The 22,314-nt window shown below is 46.9% G+C and overlaps 1 protein-coding gene across 2 annotated transcripts in view; it reads right to left on the bottom strand.

Moving 5' to 3' along the window:
• Window positions 1-22,314, bottom strand: part of LOC129832085 (protocadherin-16-like) — a 242,593-nt gene that overhangs the window by 21,708 nt on the left and 198,571 nt on the right. For both annotated transcript variants that reach the window (XM_055895838.1, XM_055895839.1), the window contains exons 3-12: window positions 15,130-15,318; window positions 12,513-12,744; window positions 10,809-11,045; window positions 7,371-7,990; window positions 7,055-7,198; window positions 6,580-6,856; window positions 5,507-5,694; window positions 5,255-5,351; window positions 4,829-4,986; window positions 2,070-2,555 (exon numbers count right to left, since the gene is read on the bottom strand). In XM_055895838.1, the coding sequence (XP_055751813.1) occupies window positions 2,070-2,555; window positions 4,829-4,986; window positions 5,255-5,351; window positions 5,507-5,694; window positions 6,580-6,856; window positions 7,055-7,198; window positions 7,371-7,990; window positions 10,809-11,045; window positions 12,513-12,744; window positions 15,130-15,318 (2,628 nt within the window). The remainder of the gene's footprint in view (window positions 1-2,069; window positions 2,556-4,828; window positions 4,987-5,254; window positions 5,352-5,506; window positions 5,695-6,579; window positions 6,857-7,054; window positions 7,199-7,370; window positions 7,991-10,808; window positions 11,046-12,512; window positions 12,745-15,129; window positions 15,319-22,314) is intronic.

The raw sequence follows: 22,314 nt of genomic DNA, 5'->3' as shown, positions 1-22,314 counted from the left end.
TCTACGGCTGGCCATGCTTTCCACCTGGCTACCCCTACCCCGGTGAACAGCCCTGCATCCCCCACAGCAACCTGCCCAGACCTCCCCCATTTCTCCTTCACCCAAATCCAGATAGCTGATGTTCTGAAAGAGTTGCAAAATCTGGACCCCTACAAATCAGCCGGGCTAGATAATCTGGACCCTCTCTTTCTAAAATTATCCACCGCAATTGTTGCAACCCCTATTAGTAGTCTGTTCAACCTCTCTTTCGTATCGTCTGAGATCCCCAAAGATTGGAAAGCTGCCGCGGTCATCCCCCTCTTCAAAGGGGAAGAAACTCTAGACCCAAACTGTTACAGACCTATATCTATCCTACCCTGCCTTTCCAAGGTCATCGAAAGCCAAGTTAACAAACAGATCACTGACAATTTCGAATCCCACCGTACCTTCTCCACTATGCAATCTGGTTTCAGAGCTGGTCATGGGTGCACCTCAGGCACGCTCAAGGTCCTAAACGATATCATAACCACCATCGATAAAAGACAATACTGTGCAGCTGTATTCATCAACCTGGCCAAGGCTGTCGACTCTGTCAATCACCACATTCTTATCGGCAGACTCAACAGCCAGCATCACTACTCTGGACGGTTCTGACTTAGAATATGTGGACAATTACAAATACCTAGGTGTCTGGTTAGACTGTAAACTCTCCTTCTACACTCACATTAAGCATCTCCAATCCAAAATTAAATCTAGAATCGGCTTCCTGTTTCACAACAAAACATCCTTCACTCATGCTGCCAAACAGACCCTCGTAAAACTGACTATCCTACCAATCCTTGACTTCGGCGATGTAATTTATTAAATAGCCTCCAACACTCTACTCAGCAAATTGGATGCAGTCTATCACAGTGCCATCCGTTTTGTCACCAAAGCCCCATATACTACCCACCACTGCAACCTGTATGCTCTCGTTGGCTGGTTCTCGCTTCATATTCGTCACCAAACCCACTGGCTCCAGGTCATCTATAAGTATTTGCTAGGTAAATCCCCGCCTTATCTCAGCTCACTGGTCACCATAGCAGCTCCCACCCATAGCATGCGCTCCAGCAGGTATATTTCACTGGTCACCCCCAAAGCCTATTTCTCATGTGGCCACTTTTCCTTCCAGTTCTCTGCTGCCAATGACTGGAACGGATTGCAAAAATCACTGAAGCTGGAGACTCATATCTCCCTCACTAACTTTAAGCATCAGCTGTCAGAGCAGCTCACAGATCACTGCACCTGTACATAGCCCATCTGTAAATAGCCCATCCAACTACCTCATCCCCATATTGTTTTTTTTTTTTTAACTCTCCTTTGCACCCCAGTATCTCTACTTGCACATTCATCTTCTGCACATCTATCACTCCAGTGTTTAATTGCTAAATTGTAATTACTTCGCCACTGTGGCCTATTTATTGCCTTACCTCCCTAATCTTACCTCATTTGCACACACTGTATATATATTTGTTCTATTGTGTTATTGAATGTACATTTGTTTATTCCATGTGTAACTCTGTGTTGTTGTTTGTGTCGCACTGCTTTGCTTTATCTTGGCCAGGTCGCAGTTGTAAATGAGAACTTTTAATTCCTAATGCTAATCTTCTAACCCTAACCTCCTAACCATAACTCCTAACCCTATCCTCCTAACCCTAACCTCCTAATCCTAACCTCCTAAACCTAACCCCCTAACCCTAACCTCCTTCTTTTGCTCTACTCCCTAAACCACTAGTTTAGTGTCTTGCTCAAGGGCACAACGGCCCGAGATGGTCTAGTTGCCAGTGAGTACATCTCCAATTTTCACGACCGGTTTGGAATTTGAAACAGCAATGTATCTGTTACTGATTTTTGCTTCTCTAACCTGTGCGTCCTACCCCTAACCTCCTAACCCTAACCAGCTAACCCTAACCTCCTAACCCTAATCCCCTAACCCTAACCTCCTAACCCTAATCCCCTAACCCTAACCATCTAACCCTAACCTCCTAACCCTAACCCTAACCTCCTAACCCTAACCAGCTAACCTCCTAACCCTAACCCCCTAACCCTACCTGGTGCAGGATGGAGTAGGTCAGCAGGCTGTTGGGCCCTGATCCATCCTGGTCCGAGGCCTGGAAGGTGTAGATGGTGGCCCCAGGCTCCATGTTCTCAGGTATCACCATGGTAACGGGGTCCTCCGGGAAGCAGGGTGCGTGGTCATTGCTGTCCTTCACCTCGATGTCCAGCTGCACCAGGTGGCTGCTGGGTAATGTCATGGAGAAGTCATCCACCTCTATCTGTAGTGTGTAGCGGGCAGATCGCTCGTAGTCCAGCTCCCTTGCCAGGTACACGTCACCTGTCTGACGGTCCACCATGAACGTTCCGTCTCGGTCTGACCCGCCCACCACCGTATAGGTCACCTGACCAGCCTCAGGGAGCTCTAAGCTGTCATGTGACTTCACAGAGCCAATCACAGAGCCCGGTTTGGCCTCCTCGACGGAGTTGAAGTATATGGAGAGGGAGTTGGCTTTGGAAGGAGCTCTGCTCGCACTCAGGACCTGTGGACAGAGACATAGGGATATGAACATCAACACTCAGCAGACTCACGCTATGTGTCTAATAAAGACCATTATACATGCCTAGTGGCAGTTGGAGATACATTTTCCAATACAACGCTAAAGAATACAAATATTCAATGGAATGCTGTGAACCTGCAACAGATTTCTACCCACCCACTCTCTTTTCTCACTGTGAATAAAAGAAACTGAACGTTTTAAGAGTTTTTTACAAACTCCCACAACAGGCCTGCTAGTGCTAATCACGCTTAATCAGATAGGCATGTCACTGCCAGGAAAAATAATAAGGGATAAAAGTCAACATAATCAAAAAAGGAAATTGTGGTGAGCTTTCAGATCTCACTGCAGTGGGCTGGACTCGGGAGTCTACAGTATTGAGTTTTTACACCTCCCTTGATGACCAATCAGAAGAACATGAAAGACTTCAGCTTTGACACATCGCTCCTTTTGTATGGAAACAGGCACCAGAAGTTACACATAAACCACATTGTTCTAATAAGCCTGTTTTTCAGTTCGCTCAAAGCAGGGGATGGAGTCACAGGGTTTAAATATCTGAGAGAGAGAGCGAGAGCGAGAGCAGGAGAGAGAGAGAGAGCAGGAGAGAGTGAGAGCGAGAGCGAGAGAGAGAGAGAGAGCAGGAGAGAGTGAGAGAGAGAGAGAGCAGGAGAGAGTGAGAGAGAGCGAGAGCAGGAGAGAGCGAGAGCGAGAGAGAGAGAGCGAGAGAGAGAGAGCGAGAGCGAGAGAGACCAAGAGAGAGAGCAGGAGAGAGCGAGAGCGAGAGCGAGAGAGAGAGAGAGAGCGAGAGCGAGAGCGAGAGCGGGCGAGAGCGAGAGAATAAATGAATGAAAGTGAGAGAGTTAGACCAGGAAAAATAGAGAGAGAGAGAGAGAGAGCAGGAGAGAGCGAGAGCGAGAGCGAGAGCGGGCGAGAGCGAGAGAATAAATGAATGAAAGTGAGAGAGTTAGACCAGGAGAAATAGAGAGAGAGAGCAAGACAAGGAGAAAGAGAGAGGAAGGAAAATAAAATAGTTTTGTACGCTTATCCATTTTTCTCCTCAACAAATACTTGTTGATGCTCAATTCATTACAACCTACAATACCTTGATAAACCAGAGTTACACCAAACAGCACCACTATGTTGGCAGTCACTAAACAGCCCATGCTCTTTATGAAACATAATATGACAATCTGTTAATTAACTCCACATTAGATGGCAAATTGAATGTCAACACGCGTTAGAATTTGTGAGATCATATCTTGTCCATACTGCTGTACTTGTCTTGGACGAGGGCTCTGATAGAAACACGTCAACAGACAAGAACAACACAGGCATGTTTAATCCTATTACACACTAATTATTACTCACATTCTTCACGTCAGAAGAACAGAAGAACAACACAACAAAAAATTTAAGAAATAAGGAACACAGAGATGCTGTTTTACTGCAGCCATTACAAGACCCTTCTATTTTCCTGGAACCTTAAAGATTCCGGTTCTGCGTTCCAAATGGCAACCTATTCCCTACATAGGGCACTGGTCAAAAGTAGCACTATATAGGGAATAGGGTGTCATTTGGGATGCATCTTGGATTTACAGCTACAGAGTTCCTTCCATTGTGCTGGCCTGGTCGGTCACTATTAAGTTGTATATTAAATATTAATTAAATTAACTTGAATGGTGTATTTTATGTGGGTGCATATCCCAGGCGGTGTCGTATTGAAGTGAGGCTACTGTATTAAAAGTGTTGAAGTCATTCAGTATGGCCTTGATCAGAGCAATCACAGCTGGTGATCATCATGGACCAGATGGGAGCACTTGATTCATACCTACTGTAGTTTTCCATCTCTTACTCAAAGAGAAATTCCCTCTTGAAAAGTCACAGAGGAGGAGAAGTGAGGGAGGGAGGGAGGGAGGGAAGAAAAGGAGGGAGGGAAGGTTGTCAGAAATCAGACTGGCACGTCTATTTGGAACGACTTTGTTGTGAGGAGCCAGACTTCTAGAGCCAGACATCTAGAGCAAGCTTGACTTAGTACTTCTCCCAATACTTTAGTTAAATGTGGGATATTTGATAGATTGGTGTTGGCTATGATCTAGTAGTTTTCTGACCTTTATGATTAAGATACAGCTAGATCTGTGAGAAGAAAGGTGGTAGGGGATAGGAGATAGCAGTCTGAGGTAGGAGTCTCACCTGTATGTGTAGTGTACAGGTAGCGCTGTGAGAGGTAAGGAGTTATGGCTAGGGGTTAGGGGTCTCACCTGTATGTGTAGTGTACAGGTAGCGCTGTGAGATGGCTGGCCTCGGTCAGTGGCGGTCACAGTGAAGCTGTACTCAGCTCTGTCAGAGTGACTCAGAGGAGAGGAGGAACGCAGTTCACCTGTAGTAGGGTTCAGAGAGAAACGCTCTGCTCTGGGACCTGTAGAGGAGTGAGGGAGGGAGGGAGAAAAAGAGAGCGAAAGAAAAAGAGAGACAGAGAGAGAGAGAGATACAGATTGAGTGAGTGAGTCCAGCTATAAATTGTTACCCAGAGTTGTTTTTGGAAACAATGCCAGAAGAAAACAATGCATTCCTCACATAATCACTCAACGGTAGAAAATAGCAAATTACTCTTCAATCATTAACTTACACACAATCCCTCCCTTCCTCTCTCCCTCTCTCTCTTCCTTCTTCCATCCCTCTCTCACCTGACATGGAGTAGTACACAGTGCCGTTCTCTCCCTCATCAGGGTCCTTGGCCTGTACTTTCCCCAGCAGTAGACCTGATGCCTGGCCTTCCATCACCTACGGAAGGAAATCACAAGGTAAAAGTGACTTGTTTTCTTCTCAACGCTGACCACTAACATATTATGTGAGACCCCATGCCCTAAGGGCCCTGGTCAAAAGTAGCATACAATATAGGAAATAGGCTGCCATTTGGGACGCAACCTCAGTATTACCTGCATGGTCAGTCCTCTGCCAGGCTGGCTGTGTCTGAAGGAGGGAGTGTTGTCGTTCTCATCCAGGATGGTGATAAAGGCTGTCCCTGTAGCGCTGCGTGGGGGAGTACCTCCATCCTGAACCACCAACAACACCTGGTAACTACTCTGCTGCTCCCTGTCCAGACCTACACGGGTACTGATCTCACCTGAGGGAGAGAGAGAGAGGACACAGGAAGAGAGGAAGGAGGGAGAGAGAGATAGAGTGAGAGAAATGGGAGGGAGAGAAGTAATGATGAGAAATTAAAGGGAGAGCATGTCGTCTTTGATCACCCACAAACACACACACACACACACACACACACACACACACACACACACACACACACACACACACACACACACACACACACACACACACACACACACACACACACACACACACACACACACACACACACACACACACGGCAGGAACCTGAACAGCTGCAGTGAAGGTTAGAGTTATCTCGAGAGCGGCTACACACAATCTCACAGCAGGCCAATTAGGGCCCAGCAGGACCCTCAACACTACAGGTAACCTGATTTATTTTCACAGAGAATAGACAGCATTGTGTGTCTATTCTGAGTGCCACATCTGAAGTTCTTGTGGTAAATATAAAGTTATTATATGTGTGTTAAGCCTTGAGACAATTGAGACATGGATTGTGTATGTGCCATTCAGAGTGTGAATGGGCAAGACAAAATGCCTTTAAATGGGATATGGTAGAAGGTGCCAGGCACACCGGTTTGTCTAATGAACTGCAACGCCGCTGACTTTTTCATGCTCAACAGTTTCCGGTGTGTATCAAGAATGGTCCACCTCCCAAAGGACATCGAGCCAACTTGACAACTGTGTGAAGCATTGGAGTCAACATGGGCCAGCATCCCTGTGGAACACTTTTGACACCTTGTAGAGTCCATGCCCCGACAAATTGAGCATGTTCTGAGGGCAAAAGGGGGGGGTGCAACTCAATATTAGGAAGGTGTTCTTAATGTTTTGTACACTCAGTGTATTTTTTGTTATTCCATTCATTAACCAGGCTTTGAACTACCTGTGTATGAGTTGATCTGGAAGTTTCTGTCTGGGTGTAGGAGTCTGTAACTGAGCCTGCCGTTGAGCCCCGAGTCTCGGTCCATAGCCGAAACCCGTCCGAACCCTGACCCCGCCGGAAGGTTCTCTCTCACGGCCAGGAAAGCCCTCTCCTGGGTCAAACGGGGTGAGTTGTCGTTTTCATCGGTCACCGACACCCTCACCGTGGCACTGCCCGTCTTCTTCAGCTGCCCGTGGCCCGCCGTGGCCAGAACCATCAACATGTACATGTCCTTCACCTGGGCAAAGGTCATGGACACACTTTTAAAGGACATTACACTTTAAATTAAAGTTTGTCAGACATTTTCAGGCCTCTAAAGAAGTCTAAGGTCAAGATGAATAAGACCAACATGATCCATATCAATCAAAGTGGCTAAGAAGCATTCAGTGTGCGGGTCTGGACAAGTTTATATATCTTCCTGGCACATGTCCCTCACCTCTCTGTCCAGGGCGCTCTTCACAAACAGCCAGCCGCTGTCTGCTGCAATGCCAAACCCTGCTGCGTCTCCGTCAGGTCTCAGGTAGTACGCCAGTGGAGAGGAGGAGCCTGAACCCGTGGTGTCCAGGCTCAGAGCTCGCACCTGTAGATGGATGGATTAAGTAATTCATCAGAAATACATACACAGCCAAAACATTACAGAACTGACAGTTCAACTGCAACTCTGTTGATACATAACAGCTTGCTGATGTTACGTTTAGGGATAGTTAGAAGACATTTTGTTGGCTGTTAGTTGAACAATCTACGGGACATACCTGTATGAAGCGTGTGCTGAGTGGCGTGTTCTCCCTCAGCTCCACGCGGTAGGTCAGGGTGTCGAACACAGGACCGTGGTCGTTCTCCGCCTGGACGTGCACCACAAGCATCATGGTAGAGCTCAGCTGGGGAGCGCCACCATCTTTAGCTGTCACCGTCAGGTCGTAACGCGGCGTTACGTCGTATGACAGCCTGCCAACCAGCCGGATCTCCCCTGTGCTGCGCTCCATGGAAAAGGTTCTTTGACCTCCGCTTGAGGTCGTGGTGGAGGAAAGATCAAAGGTCATCTGGCCGTTGAGGCCGGAGTCCCGGTCTTTGGCCTGGACTCTGTAGACCACGGTCCCCATCTCTGTGTGCTCCGGGAGGAGGAGAGACTCAGAAGAGGAGGGCATGAACACAGGAGCGTTGTCGTTGATGTCCTGGATGGTGATGTGGACGTAGGTCTGACCGAAGGCAGGGGGGCTGCCGCTACGAGCCTGGAGCTCCAGGGTTAGAGAGGGCTGGGCCTCGTGGTCCAGGGGAAGGCTGGTCCGCAGGGCACCGCTCTCTGGGTCCACAGTGAAGTAGCCAGCAGGGTCTCCAGAGGAGATGGTGTACAGGATGTCCTTACTGGGGCCGCCTGGGAACAGACAGGGGAAGTTGAATGTTTTATTATCCCTTATGTACGGGATACACATAGTATACACCATCCAACGAAATGGTTCTTTATCAACAACACAACAACAATAAGAAATACTAAAAGATAACAATATGAACATAAAGTAAATGGATCAGTAGAATAGAATACATTTCTTAGCATAAGTATAATACAGGAAGGAACAATTTATAGTCCAATATTTACATGTGTATTGGGGAAGGGGGGCAAGTGTTTAAACTGTGCAGTGTTTATCAATCATAATAACAGTCTGGTAGCAGCAGTTGTGATTGTGTGTGTGTGTGTGTGTGTGTGTGTGTGTGTGTGTGTGTGTGTGTGTGTGTGTGTGTGTGTGTGTGTGTGTGTGTGTGTGTGTGTGTGTGTGTGTGTGTGTGTGTGTGTGTGTGTGTGTGTGTGTGTGTGTGAGTGAGTGAGTGAGTGAGTGCATGTTTGTGAATACAGATGCAATTGTGTGTGTGAGTTTATTTTATTTGTATCTTTTGAAGTGAGATGACAAGATCCAGAGCCAGTCCAGACGAGGAGACCAGAGCCAGTCCAGACGAGGTGAACAGAACCAGACCAGACGAGGAGAACAGAACCAGACCAGACGAGGAGACCAGAGCCAGTCCAGACGAGGAGACCAGAACCAGTCCAGACGAGGAGACCAGAACCAGTCCAGACGAGGGGAATAGAACCAGACCAGACGAGGAGACCAGAACCAGTCCAGACGAGGAGACCAAAACCAGTCAGACGAGGAGACCAGAGCCAGTCCAGACGAGGAGACCAGAACCAGTCCAGACGAGGAGACCAGAACCAGACCAGACGAGGAGAACAGAACCAGACCAGACGAGGAGACCAGAGCCAGTCCAGACGAGGAGACCAGAACCAGTCCAGACGAGGAGACCAGAACCAGTCCAGACGAGGGGAATAGAACCAGACCAGACGAGGAGACCAGAACCAGTCCAGACGAGGAGACCAAAACCAGTCAGACGAGGAGACCAGAGCCAGTCCAGACGAGGAGACCAGAACCAGTCCAGACAAGGAGACCAGAACCAGACCAGACGAGGAGACCAGAGCCAGTCCAGACGAGGAGACCAGAACCAGTCCAGACGAGGAGACCAGAACCAGACCAGACGAGGAGACCAGAACCAGTCCAGACGAGGAGACCAGAACCAGACCAGACGAGGAGACCAGAGCCAGTCCAGACGAGGAGAACAGAACCAGACCAGACGAGGAGACCAGAACCAGTCCAGACGAGGAGACCAGAACCAGACCAGACGAGGAGACCAGAACCAGTCCAGACAAGGAGACCAGAGCCAGACCAGACGAGGAGAACAGATTCAGACCAGACCAGATGAGGAGACCAGAACCAGACCAGACGAGGAGAACAGAACCAGACCAGACGAGGAGACCAGAACCAGTCCAGACGAGGAGACCAGAGCCAGTCCAGACAAGGAGACCAGAGCCAGATCAGACGAGGAGAACAGATTCAGACCAGACCAGATGAGGAGACCAGAACCAGACCAGACGAGGAGACCAGAACCAGACCAGACGAGGAGACCAGAGCCAGATCAGACGAGGAGAACAGATTCAGACCAGACCAGATGAGGAGACCAGAACCAGACCAGACGAGGAGACCAGAACCAGACCAGATGAGGAGACCAGAACCAGACCAGACGAGGAGACCAGAACCAGACCAGATGAGGAGACCAGAACCAGACCAGATGAGGAGACCAGAACCAGACCAGACGAGGAGACCAGAACCAGACCAGACGAGGAGACCAGAACCAGTCCAGATGAGGAGAATAGAGCCAGACCAGACGAGGAGAACAGAACCAGACCAGACGAGGAGAACAGAACCAGTCCAGGCGAGGAGACCAGAACCAGTCCAGACGAGGGGAATAGAACCAGACCAGACGAGGAGACCAGAACCAGTCCAGACGAGGAGACCAAAACCAGTCCAGACGAGGAGACCAGAACCAGTCCAGACGAGGAGAACAGAACCAGACCAGACGAGGAGACCAGAACCAGTCCAGACGAGGAGAACAGAACCAGACCAGACGAGGAGACCAGAACCAGTCCAGACGAGGAGACCAGAACCAGTCCAGACGAGGAGACCAAAACCAGACCAGACGAGGAGACCAGAACCAGTCCAGACGAGGAGAACAGAACCAGTCCAGACGAGGAGACCAAAACCAGTCCAGACGAGGAGACCAAAACCAGTCCAGACGAGGAGAACAGAACCAGACCAGACGAGGAGACCAGAACCAGACCAGACGAGGAGACCAGAGCCAGACCAGACAAGGGGACCAGAACCAGACCAGACGAGGAGACCAGAGCCAGACCAGACCAGATGAGGAGACCAGAACCAGACCAGACGAGGAGACCAGAACCAGACCAGGCAGAGAGCACTTCAGTTACAATATACTCACCCTCAGTCATTTGTCAAGTATTTTACACTATGATAGAGTCCTAAATATCCAAAGTAATGATTATAAAAACAATGTGCTGGGATGGAATGTGTGATTAATGTGATTTCTAAACGAGGTGTGTACAGTGGCTCACTGCCTATTTGAACAATTGGTACAGGGAGCACAGAACGCCCCAGTGAATCCTTTCAGCACATGCTGCCCACACACACACACACACACACACACACACACACACACACACACACACACACACACACACACACACACACACACACACACACACACACACACACACACACACACACACACATACTTTCAAACAGGTGTTAGCAGTCGACCAATCGGAAGTTCCAATTCCAAGTCACACCCACCGTTCTTACTGATGGCCTGTACGATGCCAACCTCAGTTCCTCGCAGTACGTCTTCAGACACAGTGAAGCTGTACTGACTGTGTTCGAACACAGGGGGCGCCACCAGGCCTGCCACCACACTGATGTTGACCCGGGCATTGACCAGTGCTGCCAGACCCCCTCCGTCCTGGGCTGAAACCACAATGGGGATCACCGTGTTGGCCTTGCCATGTAGGGACCGGGACAGGGAGATCACACCTGGTGGAGAAAGGACACAAAACACAGTGGTCAAGGTCAGACACAGCTCAAAACACACACACAGAGACATGAGGATGAACGCACACACACAAACATACACGCTTTATTTAGTTCCAGGAAAATTCAATTCCAGCGCTCTGGCATCTGTACGATCCATTAAACACATTGTGAAAAATACAAGAATGCCTTTTTCCTCGATACACCTGTAACTACATAAGAAGTTAATACAGTACCAACCTGTGTCTGTTGTTAAAGCTGTACTACATGTAAAAACACCAACCTGTGTCTTTTTGTTCATAGTTAAAGCTGTACTACATGTAAAAACACCAACCTGTGTCTTTCTGTTCATAGTTAAAGCTGTACTACATGTAAAAACACCAACCTGTGGCCTTTTGTTCATCGTTAAAGCTGTACCACATGTAAAAACACCAACCTGTGTGTTTTTGTTCATCGTTAAAGCTGTACCACATGTAAAAACACCAACCTGTGTCTTTTTGTTCATCGTTAAAGCTGTACCACATGTAAAAACACCAACCTGTGTCTGTTGTTAAAGCTGTACCACATGTAAAAACACCAACCTGTGGCCTTTTGTTCATCGTTAAAGCTGTACCACATGTAAAAACACCAACCTGTGTGTTTTTGTTCATCGTTAAAGCTGTACCACATGTAAAAACACCAACCTGTGTGTTTTTGTTCATCGTTAAAGCTGTACCACATGTAAAAACACCAACCTGTGTCTGTTGTTAAAGCTGTACCACATGTAAAAACATCAACATGTGGCCTTTTGTTCATAGTTAAAGCTGTACCACATGTAAAAACACCAACCTGTGTGTTTTTGTTCATCGTTAAAGCTGTACCACATGTAAAAACACCAACCTGTGTGTTTTTGTTCATCGTTAAAGCTGTACCACATGTAAAAACACCAACCTGTGTCTGTTGTTAAAGCTGTACCACATGTAAAAACACCAACCTGTGTGTTTTTGTTCATAGTTAAAGCTGTACTACATGTAAAAACACCAACCTGTGTCTTTCTGTTCATAGTTAAAGCTGTACCACATGTAAAAACACCAACCTGTGTGTTTTTGTTCATAGTTAAAGCTGTACTACATGTAAAAACACCAACCTGTGTCTTTCTGTTCATCGTTAAAGCTGTACTACATGTAAAAACACCAACCTGTGTCTTTTTGTTCATAGTTAAAGCTGTACTACATGTAAAAACACCAACCTGTGTGTTTTTGTTCATCGTTAAAGCTGTACTACATGTAAAAACACCAACCTGTGTGTTTTCATAGTTAAAGCTGTACTACATGTAAAAACACCAACCTGTGTGTTTTTGTTCATAGTTAAAGCTGTACTACATGTAAAAACACCAACCTGTTTCTTTTTGTTCATTAAAAAGCTGTATTACAGTAAAAGTACCAACCTGTGTCTTTGTTGTTAAATCTGTATTACAGTAAAAGTACCAACCTGTGTCTTTGTTGAGGGTGAAGAAGGGGGAGTTGCCCCTGGGGACGGTTCGGTACGTGACCCTCCCGTTCTCCCCAGTGTCGGGGTCAAGGGCCGTAACCTTGACAACAGAGGTGCCAGGTGCACTCTGGGAGCTAAGGCTGACGGCGTAGCTCACAGGGTAGAAGACTGGTCTGTTGTCATTGATGTCCAGCAGGTCCACCCTGACGTAGGCCACAGAGTTCAGACCGCCCTGCAGGGGAACAGAAAGGAAAATCAAACAATCAATCAAAAAGACAACGCTCATTGGAATGGGTTAGATGTGTCAGTGACATTCTGTGTTGGTTTGTTGGAGATTTATGTGAAACCAATAATAAAACAATGGACAAATCCAGAATTTTCTGGGACAGTCACCACATGGAGTGTCCTGGGGTAGGAACGTTTTTTATTTCAACATGCTTCAGTTAAGCTGAGCACCTTTCCCCCTTTATATTAAAGCCCATCTGTAGTGAGTTAGGTGTTGAGTATGCACCTCTTCTAAGGACAAAAAGCTCTCTGTTCTACTAGACTTCGCACGCTGTTGTATATCACCAGGACAAAGTGGTAAAAAAACACATTTGACCACATTAATGGAGAGAGTTAAAATCAGCAGGAACCCTGGTAAAAACGTCTGACTCTGAAATCTAGTCCTGGCAGGTTGGTGCAGGGATACGGATTGATAGCTTCCCCAGGGAAACAGCAATCTGTCAGGATCTGTGGGGGTTGAGAGGGCTCGCTACTGCCACAGAGCAGAGAGCTCTGTTTCCCTGGCGGCTCGTTCTGAACAGAATACAGAGCAGGCTTTTCATTTGGCCGGACTGGTGAGAGGGTGGAGGAGGGAGGAGGGTTGGAGGGGGAGCAGCGGTCCAACTTATTAAATATTACTGCTATCTGCCTGTCTGACTGTATGTCTGTATGTCTGTCTGTGTCTGTCTGACTGAGTGTCTGTCTGCCTGTGTTTCTGTCTGTCTGTCTGCGTGTCTGTCTATCTGACTGTCTGTCTGCCAGTCTGCTTGACGTTGTAGGCATTTTCTCTCCCTCTCTCTTTCTCTCTCGCTCTATCACTCTCTTCTCTATCTGATTGTTTTACCATGACTGCAGTGATTTCCATTAATTTCTACCCTTTTACTTTCAAGTATGATTTGGCGTGTTACGCTAGAGGATGCTATCACAGCACAGTCCTGCCAGGGAGACTCATTCACAGCGCAGGCCTGCCAGGGAGACTCATTCACAGCGCAGGCCTGCCAGGGAGACTCATTCACAGCACAGCCCTGCCAGGGAGACTCATTCACAGCGCAGGCCTGCCAGGGAGACTCATTCACAGCACAGCCCTGCCAGGGAGACTCATTCACAGCGCAGGCCTGCCAGGGAGACTCATTCACAGCACAGCCCTGCCAGGGAGGCTCATTCACAGTGCAGCCCTGCCAGGGAGACTCATTCACAGCACATCCCTGCCAGGGAGACTCATTCACAGTGCAAGCCTGCCAGGGAGACTCATTCACAGTGCAGGCCTGCCTGGGAGACTCATTCACAGTGCAGCCCTGCCAGGGAGGATCATTCACAGTGCAGGCCTGCCAGGGAGACTCATTCACAGTGCAGGCCTGCCAGGGAGGCTCATTCACAGTGCAGGCCTGCCAGGGAGACTCATTCACAGTGCAGGCCTGCCAGGGAGGCTCATTCACAGTGCAGGCCTGCCAGGGAGACTCATTCACAGTGCAGGCCTGCCAGGGAGACTCATTCACAGTGCAGGCCTGCCAGGGAGACTCATTCAGACTCTTTTATTTGGCTGCACTAATGACAGATTTGCTGCTCTGCTGTGTTCTGCTCTGCCTGGCTGGGGAGCTGCTCCCCTCTCTACTAGCTATCCTGGCTCTGGCTCTATAGTTGCGTCTAATAGCCAGGGTTCTGCTAGCTATTTCTCTGCTGTGAACCCTGCTGTGAAATGTCGGTTAAAAAGATCCATTCAATTGTTGGAAGCGTCAATATTACCAGGGTGCTGGAGTTTTTCTTCTTTTAACCCTGCTGTTATAAACACTGTGATAAACACTGCTTTAAGAGATCACTGTCAGGGGTTTAATGTACTCACAGGGAGAGATCAGACTGCCACTCTATTCCCATAGGGCTCTGGTGAAAAGGAATGGACTATATAGGGAATGCAGACATTGGATGAGGATGGAGCGATAGCCAAGAAGTGGGTCTAGAGAGAGGAGGGTGGAGAGATGGCCAATAAGTGGGTCTAGAGAGAGAAGTGGGTGGAGAGATAGTCAAGAAGTGGATCTATAGAGAGAAGAGGGTGGAGAGATAGTCAAGACGTGGGTCTATAGAGAGAAGAGGGTGGAGAGATAGTCAAGAAGTGGGTCTATAGAGAGAAGTGGGTGGAGAGATAGTCAAGAAGTGGGTCTATAGAGAGAAGTGGGTGGAGAGATGTGGAGGAGGGGAGAAGAATAAACTCACCCCGTCCACTGCTGGACTTGTTCCGGAGAGGTTGAGGAAGGTGGAGGGAGAGATGGTTAGTGGAGGGTAAATGGAGGGAAGAGTGCAGAGGGAAGGAGAGATCAAGAGGGTGGAGAGATACAGTAGGAGATGTGTGGAGACTCACCCCGTCCACGGCGGTGACGGTAAAGTCGTAGCTGGTTGGTCCCTGGTCCCTGTCCAGAGCCACGTTGGTACAGATCTGTCCTGTCTCCTTCCCTACAGAGAACTGGGAGGGGACAGCACTGTTGATGCCTGACCCCAGAGAGTAGCTGATGGAGCCGAAGGAGCCACCGTCCGCATCTGTCGCTGTCACCTGCAGAGAGGGAGATAAAAGAAGAAAATGTATGGGTTAGACAGTTTGTCTTACGGGGATCTTTCACTGTTACGCCTACGAAGACACAAGAATCTTAGGAACTAGACAAGATAAGGAAATATTCACAAACTGTTGTAGGACATTGAATGTTGACTTCAAAAAATACAATTATTCCGCTACCATAAATTACTTTTGGACAGCTGAAGAAAGCACACAATTTTACTTCAGGAAATCTACCCTTCTAGTTAGACCAATGTAATTTAGCATGTACCCTGTAGGATCATTTTGAATAGTACCACTAGTATGAATGCGAACCCACACAGGACAGTACAGGACAGTACAAGACAGTACAGACAGTATAGTATAGGACAGTACATGACAGTACAGGATAGTACAGTTCAGTACAGTACAGGACAGTGACAGTAACAGTAACAGTACAGGACAGTACAGGACAGTACAGTACAGTAACAGTAACAGTAACAGTACAGTACAGGACAGTGACAGTAACAGTAACAGTACAGTACAGTACAGGACAGTACAGTACAGTAACAGTAACAGTAACAGTAACAGTACAGTACAGGACAGTGACAGTAACAGTAACAGTACAGTACAGGACAGTACAGTACAGTAACAGTAACAGTAACAGTACAGGACAGTACAGTAACAGTAACAGTAACAGTTCAGTACAGGACAGTAACAGTAACAATACAGTACAGTACAGTACAGGACAGTGACAGTAACAGTACAGGACAGTAACAGTAACAGTACAGTACAGGACAGTGACAGTAACAGTACAGGACAGTAACAGTAACAGTACAGTACAGTAACAGTACAGGACAGTGACAGTAACAGTACAGGACAGTAACAGTAACAGTAACAGTACAGTACAGTACAGGACAGTGACAGTAACAGTAACAGTAACAGTACAGTACAGGACAGTGACAGTAACAGTACAGGACAGTAACAGTAACAGTACAGTACAGGACAGTACAGGACAGTGACAGTAACAGTACAGGACAGTAACAGTAACAGTACATGACAGTACAGTACAGGACAGTAACAGTAACAGTAACAGTACAGTGCAGTACAGTAACAGTAACAGTACAGTACAGTACAGTAACAGTAACAGTACAGTACAGTACAGTACAGTACAGTACAGTACAGTGACAGTAACAGTACAGTGCAGTACAGTACAGTACAGGACAGTAACAGTAACAGTACAGTACAGTACAGGACAGTGACAGTAACAGTACAGTACAGGACAGTAACAGTAACAGTACAGTACAGTACAGTACAGTACAGGACAGTAACAGTAACAGTAACAGTACAGTACAGGACAGTGACAGTAACAGTACAGGACAGTAACAGTAACAGTACAGTACAGTACAGGACAGTGACAGTAACAGTACAGTACAGTACAGTACAGGACAGTGACAGTAACAGTACAGTACAGTACAGTACAGTACAGGACAGTAACAGTAACAGTGCAGTACAGGACAGGACAGGACAGTGACAGTGACAGTACAGTACAGTACAGTACAGTACAGTACAGTACAGTGACAGTAACAGTACAGTACAGGACAGTAACAGTAACAGTACAGTACAGGACACTACAGTACAGTACAGTACAGGACAGTGACAGTAACAGTGACAGTAACAGTACAGTACAGTGACAGTAACAGTAACAGTACAGGACAGTGACAGTAACAGTACAGTACAGTACAGTAACAGTAACAGTACAGTACAGGACAGTAACAGTACAGTACAGGACAGTGACAGTAACAGTACAGGACAGTACAGTACAGGACAGTAACAGTAACAGTACAGTACAGGACAGTACAGGACAGTGACAGTAACAGTACAGGACAGTAACAGTAACAGTACAGTACAGTACAGTACAGTACAGTACAGTACAGGACAGTAACAGTAACAGTAACAGTACAGTGCAGTACAGGACAGTAACAGTAACAGTACAGTACAGTGACAGTAACAGTAACAGTACAGTGCAGTACAGGACAGTAACAGTACAGTACAGTACAGTACAGTACAGTACAGTAACAGTAACAGTACAGGACAGTGACAGTAACAGTACAGTACAGGACAGTAACAGTAACAGTACAGTACAGTACAGTACAGTACAGGAGAGTGACAGTAACAGTACAGTACAGTACAGTACAGTACAGGACAGTGACAGTAACAGTACAGTACAGTACAGTACAGGACAGTAACAGTAACAGTACAGTACAGGACAGGACAGTGACAGTACAGTACAGTACAGTACAGTACAGTACAGGACAGTGACAGTACAGTACAGTACAGTGACAGTGACAGTAACAGTACAGTACAGGACAGTGACAGTAACAGTACAGTACAGGACAGTGACAGTGACAGTAACAGTACAGTACAGGACAGTAACAGTAACAGTACAGTACAGGGCAGTGACAGTAACAGTAACAGTAACAGTACAGTACAGGACAGTGACAGTGACAGTGACAGTAACAGTAACAGGACACTACAGTACAGTACAGTACAGTACAGTACAGTACAGGACAGTACGGGACAGTGACAGTAACAGTACAGTACAGTACAGTAACAGTAACAGTACAGTACAGTACAGTGACAGTGACAGTAACAGTACAGTACAGGACAGTAACAGTAACAGTACAGTACAGTAACAGTGACAGTAACAGTACAGTACAGGACAGTAACAGTAACAGTACAGTACAGGACAGTGACAGTAACAGTACAGTACAGGACAGTAACAGTAACAGTACAGTACAGTACAGTACAGTACAGTACAGTACAGTACAGGACAGTGACAGTAACAGTACAGTACAGGACAGTAACAGTAACAGTACAGTACAGGACAGTGACAGTAACAGTAACAGTACAGTACAGTACAGTACAGTACAGTACAGGACAGTAACAGTACAGTAACAGTAACAGTAACAGTACAGTACAGGACAGTAACAGTAACAGTAACAGTACAGTACAGTACAGTACAGGACAGTGACAGTAACAGTACAGTACAGTGACAGTGACAGTAACAGTACAGTACAGTAACAGTAACAGTACAGTACAGTGACAGTAACAGTAACAGTACAGTACAGGACAGTAACAGTAACAGTACAGTACAGTACAGTACAGGACAGGCCAGTGACAGTACAGTACAGTAACAGTAACAGTAACAGTACAGTACAGGACAGTGACAGTAACAGTAACAGTAACAGTACAGTACAGTACAGTACAGTACAGTACAGTACAGGCCAGTGACAGTAACAGTACAGTACAGGACAGTAACAGTAACAGTAACAGTACAGTACAGGACAGTGACAGTAACAGTAACAGTAACAGTACAGTACAGTACAGTACAGTACAGTACAGTGACAGTAACAGTACAGTACAGGACAGTAACAGTAACAGTACAGTACAGTACAGTACAGTACAGTACAGGACAGTGACAGTAACAGTACAGTACAGTACAGGACAGTGACAGTAACAGTACAGTACAGGACAGTACAGGACAGTACAGTAACAGTAACTGTACAGGACACTACAGTACAGTAACAGTAACAGTACAGGACAGTAACAGTAACAGTACAGGACAGTAACAGTAACAATACAGTACAGGACAGGACAGTGACAGTAACAGTACAGTAATAGGTAACAGTATAGGACACTACAATACAGTAACAGTAACAGTACAGGACAGTAACAGTAACAATACAGTACAGGACAGTACAGGACAATACACTACAGTAACAGTACAGGACAGTGACAGTAACAGTAACAGTAACAGTAACAATAACAATAACAATACAGTACAAGACAGTACAGGACAGTAACAGTACAGTAACAGTAACACTACAGTACAGTAACAGTAACAGTAACAATACAGTACAGGACAGTAACAGTAACAATACAGTACAGGACAGTAACAGTAACAATACAGTACAGGACAGTATAGGACAGTACAGTACAGTAACAGTACAGGACACTACAGTACAGTAACAGTACAGTACAGTACAGTACAGTAACAGTACAGTACAGTACAGTAACAGTAACAGTAACAGTAACAGTAACAGTACAGGACAGTACAGTACAGGACAGTAACAGTAACAGTACAGTAACAGTAACAGTAACAGTAACAGTAACAGTAACAGTAACAGTAACAGTACAGTACACTACAGTACAGTAACAGTAACAGTACAGTACACTACAGTACAGTAACAGTAACAGTACAGGACAGTAACAGTAACAATACAGTAACAGTGCAGGACACTACAGGACAGTACTATACAGTACAGTACAGTAACAGTAACAGTAACAGTAACAGTAACAGTACAGGACAATAACAGTACAGGCCAGGATGGTAACAGTACAGTACAGGACAGTAACAGTACAGGACAGGGCAAGGCAGGACAGGACAGTAACAGGACAGTACAGGACAGTAACAGTACAGGACAGTACAGTGCAGGACATTAACAGTAACAGTACAGTACAGTACAGGACAGTACAGTACAGGACACTACAGGACAGTACAGGACAGGACAGTACAGGACAGTACAGCACAGGACAGTACAGGACAGTACAGGACAGGACAGTACAGTACAGTACAGTACAGGACAGTACAGCACAGTACAGTAACAGGACAGTACAGGACAGTACAGTACAGGACAGTACAGGACAGTACAGGACAGTACAGCACAGGACAGTACAGGACAGTACAGCACAGTACAGTACAGGACAGTACAGGACAGTACAGTGCAGGACATTAACAGTAACAGGACAGTAACAGTACAGGACAGTAACAGGACAGTACAGGAGAGTACAGTAACAGTACAGTACAGTACAGTACAGTACAGGACAGTACAGGACAGTAACAGTACAGGACAGTACAGTAAAGGACAGTAACAGGACAGTACAGGACAGTACAGTACAGTACAGGACATTAACAGTAACAGTACAGTACAGGACAGGACAGTACAGTGCAGGAGAGTAACAGTACAGTACAGGAGCGTAACAGTACAGTACAGGACAATACAGGACAGTAACAGTACAGGAGATTAACAGTACAGGAGATTAACAGTAACAGAACAGTCCAGTACAGGACAGTAACAATAACAGTAACAGTACAGGACAGGACAGGATACCAAGTGTTGTTGGAGGGAGTCTTTTCTTCTCATCTGTGTTGTTTATCTGAGTTAGAGCACAAGCCACACCGCCTCCTCTGATAGAACGAGGCACTGGGGGAGGGAGGGAGGAGAGGATGACTTCCCCAGCCCTGCCTGCGTTTAGCCGGGAGAGATGCCAGCAGTAGAGACAGCCAGGCTGGTTCAGAAGTGGAGTGGCGTCTGTCTGAACAGCTCAGTGACAGGGAGGGAGGGGGGATAGGGAGGGAGGGAGGGCTGGGGAGCAGCAGTGTACCCCCCACAGCACGCCTCACTGCCTCCCTGCCTCACCACATTATAACTCTAACGTTCTACCCCTCAACGTCTGGTTCTAATACACCTCACATCTACAGTCCAGAGAGAGCTGAGAGCTGGGGCTGGTGGGTTCATAACAGACAGCCTCCACTCAGTTCAGCCCAACTCCCCGGCCAGCCACTAGTCAGCCGCGGAGAGGAGACTGTAGCAGTTCCCTGGATTAGACTAACCAAACAAGCCAATCAGAGAGCCTCCTGGGTACTGGCAGGGTAATCGTTTGCAAGTGTTGGCTCGGGATCGCAGCTAGAAAGAGATTACAGATGGGGTTAAGCCTCACAAGTTGATTAGAGTTCTCTCTTCCTTCCATCTCTACAAAAAAAGGGCGGGGGGGATCTCTCTGGGAAGGAAAGTACGACCACTACTACTGCAGTATGGCTGCTCTGTGCCTAAGAGGGCAGCTAGGAGAGAGCTATGAGAGACTGGGCCAAGGAAAATACATTCAGCCATGCTTATCAAAAGCACACACTTCCCTGTCCTGGCCTGGCCCTGGCTCCTGTGAGTGTACGAGGTGATGATGATTCTCAACTGAAACAGGATCTCTGTTCTCTATGTATCATGTAGCACACGGTGGTCGTCCGGAGCTGTGTGTGTGTATGTGTGCATACGTGTGTGTGTTTTTGTGTGTGTGTGTGTTTGGCCTAACGACAGCCAAAGGACAGTGAGAGAGCCAGCGAGAGAGCCTTTGATGTTGGCAGAGAGAGACACACACCAAAGAGAAGGCTAGTAAACCACAGGAGGGGTCAGAGACCGATAGCTTGTTGAGGAGAGGAGAGCATCTCTGTTAAAACACAGTGACTCTCTAGGCCTGTAGCTGTAGCTTCAATATTCTATTATCTGACAGGGGGCACGTTATTAATAACTACTGAACTACTGCACTGCTCCCTCTTGTTCTCACCACAGCAGCATGACTGAACCTGGACAAGTTGAACACTGAGTACTGGTCGTGTGTGTGTGTGTCTGTGTGTGTGTGTGTGTGTGTGTGTGTGTGTGTGTGTGTGTGTGTGTGTGTGTGTGTGTGTGTGTGTGTGTGTGTGTGTGTGTGTGTGTGTGTGTGTGTGTGTGTGTGTGTGTGTGTGTGTGTGTGTGTGTGTGTATGTGTGTGTGTGTGAGAGAGAGCTATTTGAGTAGACCCAAATGTAGCTTTCCATTTCAGCCACAACCAGGCACGGAGGAATGTTTATTTTCCTAGCCAATACCACCGTCATAAAAAATGGCACCTGTACAATACTCACATTAAATATTTATGATATGAGGGCTGACAAATGAACTGGTAGAATGCACCTGGGATTTACAGTGGAGGGGAAAGAATGGAACTATGATTTCAGAGGTAGAGGCTATGGAGTTCGCTACTCTCATATGAGCACAATTACAGTACTGCAGCAATAGTGAAGCTGGAGGGAAAACACTCTTCTGTAGCATAGCATTAAACAAGTGTCAGACACAAAAATAGTGAGGGTCTCCTGGCCGCATAGCCTGGATGAACAGTGGAGCAGTAAACTTACCCCCCTAA

This window comes from Salvelinus fontinalis, chromosome 33 (genome assembly GCF_029448725.1).
Source record: "Salvelinus fontinalis isolate EN_2023a chromosome 33, ASM2944872v1, whole genome shotgun sequence".
Taxonomy (NCBI): domain Eukaryota; kingdom Metazoa; phylum Chordata; class Actinopteri; order Salmoniformes; family Salmonidae; genus Salvelinus; species Salvelinus fontinalis.
Note: the sequence above shows the minus strand (reverse complement) of the source record. Positions and strands in the feature narration are given on the sequence as shown.